The 10,170-nt window shown below is 32.7% G+C and overlaps 1 protein-coding gene across 1 annotated transcript in view; it reads right to left on the reverse strand.

Moving 5' to 3' along the window:
* Positions 1-10,170, reverse strand: part of LOC145269503 (MSL complex subunit 3-like) — a 54,699-nt gene that overhangs the window by 997 nt on the left and 43,532 nt on the right. The window contains exon 10 of the mRNA XM_080125239.1: positions 6,826-6,910. Coding sequence (XP_079981365.1) covers positions 6,826-6,910 — 85 coding nt within the window. The remainder of the gene's footprint in view (positions 1-6,825; positions 6,911-10,170) is intronic.

Below are 10,170 nucleotides of genomic sequence, written 5' to 3' on the forward strand. Positions count from 1 at the left end.
CGTCAGAAAGGAAAGTTAAAAGTATGATATTTGAAAGGCAATTTCTGGCAAAAGGTTATATAGGAAAAATGAAAGTAGTCCAGTGAATCCTGAGGGTTGAACAAAACACTCTTGACGTGTGGTTTAGAGGACAATACCACCCAAAAGGGGCATTTCAGGTAATCAAAATTGTTTAACTAATAATCGAAAAGGATATCGTTTTTGGTTGACAATTGGGCAGAGAAGAATGAACCCGTCAAATTTCCGTGTGAGTATTTTCCTTCTAACACCTACCATCCATAATCGTTACCGAGAATAAAAATGCATTTTAAATACAAATGAAATACAACAGCGATGATCTTCGGTCACACTGTAAAATTTCAACAATGAAATTTTATATATATATATATATATATATATATATATATATCACCTATGGAGCTGAAAATTTGGATTAAAAAAAAAAAACCATATTCTTTATCTAAAAACAAGCAGAGCATGTGGGGTCCTCCTCCACGAATGAATAAGTCTGGAAAGAGAATTTCGAGAGTGACTGAGATATAGAAGAGAAATGCTATGTCAACGAAAGTGGAATGCTGTGAAGGTATAACATACCTTGTGCGATGCATGCTCTGCAAAGAGATTGTTTGTTTTCCTTGGTGTGCATTCTTGTGATACACTGAAGATTGCTAAAAGCAGTTATGTTATGATTGTGATAAATCGACAAAAGGAAAACTAAGTTTGTCGTTGAAGGAAATGATGACTTTGATATTAGGCATGTCAATCATGAAGCTGTATGTAGGGAGTGTTGACCGCAATGAGCAACGTTATGTCTGTGATTGACATGAAAAATTGGATTTGAAAGGTTCTGAATAAAAAAAAATTAAATATCGTTCAATTGGAATTCATTATTGAGATGAGTATTATTTATTAATTTATTTAGCAATTACTGCCATCCATAGCTGAGGATGCAGTTAGGAGATTCGGAGTTCCTATCCCGTCATGGTTACCACCTGACAAAGGCCAGAGAAACAGTTGGCCGAAACGTCGTGAAACAACAACTAAAAGAAAAAAAAAAAAAAAAGATGAGGATAATAGTTCGCAATAAAAATAAATTAATAAATAATACTCATCTCAATAATGAGTTCCAATTAAAATTATATATATATATATATATACCATTCAGTACGGACCCATGGAAGATCAGATAATAAATAAACGTGGATTTATAAGACCAAAAACTTCAACCTTGATCGTCCTTCAGAATTTAATTAATCAGAATCCCTTTAAAATTTCCTCCCTGTTTCCTGTTTCCTTGACTGTACTAACTGAAAGAAGTTTAAATGTAATGTAAACAAAGATCTTGCTTCTCAACTCTCCATAATCCCCTGTTAAGCATGCTGGCAAACAGGAACTGCTTATATTCCAAGTGGCAAAATGCTTTGTTTATGGTGAAAAAGTTTTTTTTTTTAAATTCTATTAAGAAAATAAAATCCATCATAATGCATTTCGGTTTCTTCGTAAACAAGTCATCCATTTTAATATTTTAAGAGTTAATGAATCAATCCATTGTTTCTAACCCTAACCCTTCAGAGCCCGTGGCGCAGTGGATAGAGATGTTGAATCCAGGTGAGAAATGTCTGAAGATAGAGATGATGAATTCCAGGATGAAGATAGATGTTGAATTCCAGGTGAGAAATGTCTGAAGATAGCGGTTTCAATCCTACCTAAAGCCGGCCAGAGGCTTACTTGGCCAAAAACGTGGTGAGACGACAACAACTATGGAAGGCAGTAATTGCTGAGAATGCAGTTAGGAGATCCGGAGTTCCTATCCTATTGCGGTTACCACTTGAGAAAGGTCAGAGGAATAGAGGAATAGTTAGCCGAAACGTTGTTAAACAACTAAAATAGTCCGCAATAAATGAATTAATAAAAAAAAATTTACTTTCACCATGACTAATGTTCGTACAAAATTTGTAAAAAAAAATCTAAGGCATGGTTATTGAGAAAAGTGCAAACAAGCAAACGGAAAAAAACAGGAGTGAATTACTAGGTCCAATCCCTCTTTTGTCAGAGAACTAAAAAAAGAAAAAAAAAATCCTGCATATTATCTGATTTCTTAACCAATTTATCAAATTTGAAAATGTTTAATAAGATTAAAATTTTGGTACAAGTCAAAATTAAGAAAAAGACACCAAAGTGTACATGTGAAGCAGAAGGAGACAGGAAGTCATTCTTTGATAAAACCAGTCATTTAACTTCATTTTTTTTTTTTTTTTTTTTAACTATGATGTCATCACTTAACAAGGTCTATATGTTGGATAATGATAACAAAAATAATGCTGGAATTAACAAGTATGAGAATTGAAGTAACAAAACTTCTGAATGATGCCAGATTCCCAAAAATAAGAGAGCGAGTGGGACAAAAGCAACCCAGATTCTGATATGTGACATAAATCACAAACATCAATGGAAAACAAAGGAACAACAGGTTCAGAGTTATAACTAATAAAAGCAAACAGTATTGGGTCAGTCGGGAGGACAGTTTCATAGGTCATGCACGCTATAAATCGGTCTATCATTGTCATCCTCCCCTCACTGCCCACTACACTTTGGTTGTCGAATAAAGAATTTGTCATTTACTTGATAAACACAGCATATTTTGGATGCACATTTGGTGTCATTAAATAGTACAGTGAAAATAGAGGTGATTGATAAAACTGTTTTTGAATTATTGAGATGTTTATTTTTTTTTTTATTTATTTATTGAGATTGTCGGACCGACTTCCTCATCTTGGTTGTTATAGTCACGTTTCGGTCATTTTGCCCTCAACGGCCAAAACGTTGTGACTATAACAACCAAGAGTGGCTTTTTTCGCCAATATTTCTGAAAGTCATCCCCTCTTTTCGATTGACTAGCCTTAATTTAAACCTTTGCCACTTCCGGTTTGACGATGGACACGACGACAAAGATGTTACTTTTTTGTTTTTTCACATTCTTTTCCTCCTTTGCGGTATGGGTTCGAGCCTGCCTGCCTGCCTACTACCACTTTTTTTTTTTTTATAATACACACCTCCAAACACCCGGGCAACGTCAGGCACCCAGACTGGTTCAATATAAAAGATTTTGAATTTCGTTATTATAATGTAGTTGCACCAAACTTTTACATCTATTAATGTATATCCAGCAACAATTTAGTGCAAATAACAAAATTTTTTCGTTAAGATTTTTGTTCCTTAGAAGCACTGGTTCAGTTTGAATAAAATAAAGTATGTATTATATACATTTGAAGCCAAAATAACGCATTATTACTAAATAAACAGACATTTATTTTGTTTGAAATTTATATTGAAATTCATAAATATATTTCGAAGAAAACCTTTACCTTTTTTTATTTTTTTACATGGGGTTCACCACTTATCAAGGCCCGAAGGCCACTCAGGGATAAGGGTTATTGCGTGTACAGTAATCAATGCGATAGTCTTGTAGTAATCATTAGTATTGGGAGTTTTGATAGAGTGTCTTACTTAAGAGGGCGGTTTGTCAGGAATTTGTTTATGTTGGACTTGAAGACGTCCAAGTTGTAGTCAGGTGGGAAATAGGCAAGCGGCAGAGAGTTCCACTGGCGTGCAGTTCTAAGAAAGAAGCTTTGCTCATGGAATCTACGTTTGGATTTAGGCACGTAGATTCCATGAACAAAGCTTCTTTAAGTATGTCTTTCTTTTTATTTTATTTATTTATTTATTTTGTAATAATGCCTTGTTTTGGTTTCAAACGTATATAATACGTATTTTATTTTATTCCAACTCAACCAGCGCCTCTAAGGAACAAAAATCTTAGCGTGAATCCCGAGTGACCAACGCCCCGTTCCGAGATTTAAAAAAAAAACTACTGTAAAAACTACAAACGGACTTCTACTTGCTGATTCTCTGCACCAACAACAACATGGCAAAAAAAAGAAAAAACAGAAAGACATACTGAAGATGAAGGTTTTCTTCGAAATATATTTATGAATTTCAATATAAATTTCAAACAAAATAAATGTCTGTTCATTTTGTAGTAATGCGCTGTTTTGGCTTCAAACGTATATAATACGTATTTTATTTTATAAATTTATCTAAGTTTCATAACTGTCCTAAAGTAAAAGTGTTATATGACTGACATCACAAAAGTAAAGCCTCCTATTTTTTTTTCTAACTCAAAAAATTAGAAAGCTGCTATTAAAACAAACAACCTTTTGTGCTCCAGAATATATTTTTCTACACAGTCACCACCATTCTGAAAGTACTATTGCCAGCGTTGAACAATGGCTGTGCATGGGCACCTGGAGCACGCTTTGTTATATGAGGATCATTCCAAAAAGTAAAGCCTCCTATTTTTTTTTTCTTTTAAACTCAAAAAAGTTAAAAAGCTATGGAAACAGGAGTGGTATGATTAAAACAAATGACTTCTTGTGCTTCAGGATTTATTTTACTACATAGTCACCACCATTCTTAATGCACTTTTGCCAGGAATTCAATGATGCATCTCTGCTTCTGATATACACATGATGGGTTGCTTTCTTAAGAGTCTCACATCGTCAATATTTGCAACAGAGACGAAACTTTCAGGTCATGAATGCACAAGTTCAGTCATCATAAAAATGCAATTTGTATCCATCTCTGATCCATTCGGGTGAAATTAAAAAAAATAGAAGGCATTACTTTTGGAATGGCCCCTCGTAAACCATAAAAACATTTTTAACCATTTTTTTCTTTCTTAGATTTTTTTTTTAAATTCTTAGTAAAGAGAAAACATGCTAGATCAAGGGGGCATAACTCCTACTTGCATTATCTTTTCGTTTTGGGTTTAATTGAAATGATATCTATATTACTGAAGTTGTCCGGCTGTCACTGTGTTTCTTGCAATTAAGTAACTCACAATATTTTTGTTTTACTATTAATCAATTAATTAAATTTAGCTCATATTTTACCAAATTTTGAATTATGTATTCATCGAATAAAATAGACATTGCTGCTTCATTATTAGAGGGAATTCGAAATATTTAATTTTAAGTAAAACCAATGGTATCTACTTGTCATGTTGCCCTTGTTTGGGGTAGGCATTAGTTAAAAAAAAATTTTTTTTACATGGAGGTCACCACTTATCAAGGCCCGGAAGCCACTCGGGGATAAGGGTTATTGCATGTACAGTAATCAATGGGATAGTATCGTAGTAATCGTTAGTATTGGAGATTTGATAAAGTGTCTTACTTAAAGGGGCGGTTCACCAGGAATTTGTTTATGTTGGACTTGAAGACATCCAAGTTGTTAAATTAATTTTTCTGGAAATAGGATTAAAAAAAAATTTTTTTTGGTACTTGTTTAGCTTAATCAAGACATTAAAAAAAAAAAATGAAAATATTGTAAAAAAATTATATTGTACATACATGTTATGGAATTAAGTTTTCATTAAAAACATTTCCGTTAATTTGATCAAGTAGTTTTAAAAAATTTTTTTTTTACAAAGGAAAATCAAATTTTAATGCGATCAACCGTCTCATGGAGGAAGGGGGATGCCTTTAAAAGAAAAAAGGGATTAACAAAGGACAAAATGAAAAGGGGATTAAAAAAGAACATAGAAACTCTGTAAAATAAGTGGAAAAAAACTAAAATATTTATCTATGTATTTTTTCTGCCCATGGTTCAAAATAATCTCATCAAATTTTGACAAACTTTAAGCAGTGACAGAGTTATTGAAGTTATCTCTCCTGGCGCCCTCCCCTCCTCCTCATCTGCAAAATAGGCAAGATGGCTAGGATAAGATAGATCTCATTAAAATTTTATTTTCCACTGAAAAAGTACCATTTTTTTTTTAATACTTTTATATAATGGTCATTTTGATGTTAGCATATAACCAATTCTATTTGGTACTTCTTCGTTATTGTAATGAGATTCAAAAATCGAAATATTGAATTTCACGTAAAACCAATGGTATCTACTTAATTGTCATGTCATAGTAATGAACATATCCAAAAATTATGAAAGATGATACAGTAGAAAATTAATTATTAATGAAAATAGTTTTCGAAGACAATTAGCAAAAATTTAGTTTGCAGAAAAAAATTACCTCGCTTGTCATGCATGATTCAACCTCTCTGTATTTTGTTTAGAAAAACTCAACTTTTGTTAATTTTCTTTGAAAATCATTTGCATTAATAGTTAATTTTCTACGTTATCGTTTTCCAGAATTTTTTTTTTTGATATGTTCATTACTGCAACATAGCAACTGAGTGGATAGAATTGGTTATACGTGAAATTCAATATTTCAATTTTGGAATTTCACTATTATGATGGAGACGCACCAAATAGAACTGATTATATTAAAATAACCATTATAGAAAAGTACTTAAAAAAATATAAAATAAATTTTTTTAAATCCTATTTCTAGAAAAATTAATTTAACAAATGTTCACTCTCACACAAGAGTGACAATATGGCTTGTCATTGAAATACAAGAAACTACTGTGACAGGAACCAGATTTACAGGCATAGAAAGGTGACCAAAGAGTGAATGTTTAATTAGTATTCACTCGTTTCTCCTCCTTCTTGCACTTCTCTTGTACATTTCTTTCTCCCTACTTTTCTCATGTAATCAGTAGCCACAACTGCCTTTATTAGCCGGCCTGTTGATTTGGGAGTTGTCGATTTTAGCTTCTAATTTCTATTAAGAAAGCTATTACGACTCAAAAATATTTGTGATTTTAAAAAGAAAAAGCAAAATAATAATAAAAAAAATTCCTGGACAACACCGTGGAAATAAAATGATCAAAAGGAATAAAACAAGCGTTTTTTTTTTTGTCTTACTCTAGAAAATTGTCTAAGTAGTGCACCAAGATGTTCAGTTTCATATCAGGAAGGTCCATTTTGCACAGCAATTCAGGAAGTTTCACTACAAAAGAATGTCAAAAATAATTGGGTCATTATAATGCAAAAGCATCCACTAAAAAACATAATTAAATAAAATAAAAAATAAATGAATAAATGAAATAAATGAATAAATAAAATAAATTTAAAAAAATACAAAATAAATAAAAAATACAAAATAAATAAAAAATAAATAAAAAAATAAAAACAAATAAAAAAATAAAAAATAAAAACAAATAAAAAAATAAAAACAAATAAAAACAAATAAAAAATAAATAAATAAAAAATAAAAACAAATAAAAAATAAAAACAAATAAAAAATAAATAAATAAATAAATATCCGAAAATAAAAATAAAATAAAACCTTTTTTGGTTATAGTCAACTAGTGTCTTCCCTAATTTTCTGTGTGACACTACAGGAACCAGTAAAGAGGCAAAACTTTTTTTTTTTTTTTTTTTTTTTGGTTATTCAATATTTGTATTTTGAAGAGATTTATTAAAATAAAATCTCTATATCTCTATTGTTATACAAAAGGAACTTAGTGTGCAAATTAATTCCCTTTGGACTTCAAAACGGAAAACCGCCTCTGTGGTACCAGTCTTCAAGAATTCTGGTGAAAGAACTGACCCACTAAATTATCGCCCCATTAGCCTCCTCCCGCTTTTCGCCAAAATATTTGAGTCCTTAGTTAATCAAGTCCTAGTCCAGCACCTAACAGCTGCTAAACTCCTGACTGACAAACAATATGGATTCAGGCAAGCCCGTTCAACAGCAGATATCTTAACTGTAGTTTCTGAACGTATATACCGTTCATTGGATAAAACAGGGGAGGGTAGAGCGGTGGCCCTTGATATATCTAAGGCTTTTGACAGGGTATGGCACGATGGTCTTCTAAGGAAAATTAGATCATATGGAATCACTGGAAGAATTCATAACGTAATTAAATCCTTCTTAAGTAATAGAAAAATCAAAGTTGTCCTCGACGGACGTACATCCAAACAATATGACATAAATGCGGGAGTGCCTCAGGGGTCTATCCTTGGACCTCTATTGTTCCTGATATTCATAAACGACCTCCCTGATAATATTGTTTCGGAGATGGGTACATTTGCCGATGACACCACTCTCTATAACAGATATGAGGGGAAAACAAATGAACACATATCCAAGAAAATGGCAGAAACACTAGAGGATGACCTCCAATCCGTAGTGGAATGGGGACAAAAATGGTTGGTCTCATTCAATGCTGCTAAGACTAAGCTTGTTTCCTTCAATAACTACAAGAAACCTTCTCTACCACCAATAGCAATGGCCAAGAGCACATTGCCTGAAAGTACTTCCTTTAAACTCCTCGGCCTAACGTTTACAGGGAATATGAACTGGAATAGATACATTGAGAGCATTGCCAAGGCTGCTGCAAGGAAGGTTGGCTCCCTCTACCGTGTTAGAAAACTACTTACGCCTGCCAGTATCCTATACCTCTATAAGGCAACCATTCGCCCATGTATGGAGTACTGTTGTCACATCTGGGCTGGTGCATCTGCTGCTTGTCTCTCGCTCCTGGACAGGGTTCAAAAAAGAGTCGCCAACCTGATAGGTCCTGGACTGTCATCTAGGCTTCAACCTCTGTCCCATCGACGAGATGTTGCATCCCTCTGCCTGTTCTACAAATACTTTAATGGTGAATGCTCTGACGAACTGCAAACACTTGTACCTCCCCGACGTAACTACCCCCGACAAACCCGACAAGCTACTAAGTCTCATCCCTTTACAGTGGAGATCCCTAGGTGCAAGAAAGCCTTTTACTCCAATAGTTTCTTCCCCAGAACTGCGGGTCTTGGGAACTCCCTTCCGGGATTCTGCTTTCCCAACTGCAATGATATGCAGAAGTTCAAGTGTAATGTTAACAAACATCTTTCTACTCTTCTCCCTTCATAATGACCCCGCTAATTAATTCCCTAATAGTAGCCCCCTGCTTCAAAGTGGCACTGTGCCTTGTTTGGGGTGAAAATTGAATAAAAAAAAAAAAAAAAAAAAAAAAATGGCTGGGTCGATTTTTATGAAATTTCACACAAATGTACTTAATTTATCTGGCATAAGTATCAATAAACAATAGTCCAAAAAATTTGATAAAAATAAAAAAATAATAAAATAAAAAATGGTGATTTTGACCAAAGTTAGCACCTTATACAGCCTAACATCACAAGTGCATTTGAAACTTTTATCACACAAGTAAAAAGGTCTGGCATATAAAATCAACAGTAGGTTTTTGATATAACAGCAGTGTGTTCAAAATGAATGATCACAACTGAACCATGATACTTGACGTCATTTTAAATTTTAATTCAAGCCATTATACATCAAAATAATTTTATAAATCAGTGAAATTGAGCATTTTTCAATCAAATCGATTGATTGCCTACTAAATTCGGGGACCCACTGAAGTGCACAGGAAGGAAGTTTCACATGCCTCCCCACAGTGACTTCGTCCACAATACATTGTAGTTTACACTGCACTGTAGAGAAGCAATTGTTGATTTTATAAATATATTTTTATATAATGGCTTGAGTTTTAAAATGCAAAAGTCAAATATCATGGTTCAATTATGCTCTAAACAGAAACATTCATTTCAAATTATCTAAGAACCTTTTCACTTATGCGGTAATGAAACTTTTCAAATGCACTTGTGATGTTAGATTGTATAAGGGTGTTGAGCTTGGTCAAAATTGAACTGTTGCTTCTCCAATCAGATGTTTTTTTTATTATCAATTTTCGATACAAAACCTAAGAACATACCCAGACACAGTACGTTTGTTTGTGAAATTTTAAAATCAGCCCAGCAGTTTCTGTATTAGCAAACTTATACACACAAAATTCCTTATATATATATATATATATATATATATATATATATATATATATATATATTTTTAGCCATTAGAGTTTAGTTTCCTAGAAGTACATCCAATGAAACAACATGTGTCTACCGAAGAGTTCTCAATGAGTGAACAGAGCAGGTATATTAAAATTCTCGACGATAATTCTTGGCCTGAAGACGTAATTCCCCAACGCGGGTGATTACAGAAACATGTATGCACATATGTAGCCATCAATGTTTGTATAAATAGATTTAATATATATATATATATATATATATAGGATATTGGCACTGAGAAATACTGTTTAGTATTTGAATTATAATTTTACAATTTCTGAAAACAAAATAACTTTTCTTCTTTAAATAGTAATACATATAAAAAAATTAAATGCTTAAAATATCTCA

Source organism: Euprymna scolopes, chromosome 45, assembly GCF_053919585.1.
Source record: "Euprymna scolopes isolate OS-2025 chromosome 45, ASM5391958v1, whole genome shotgun sequence".
NCBI classification, from domain to species: domain Eukaryota; kingdom Metazoa; phylum Mollusca; class Cephalopoda; order Sepiida; family Sepiolidae; genus Euprymna; species Euprymna scolopes.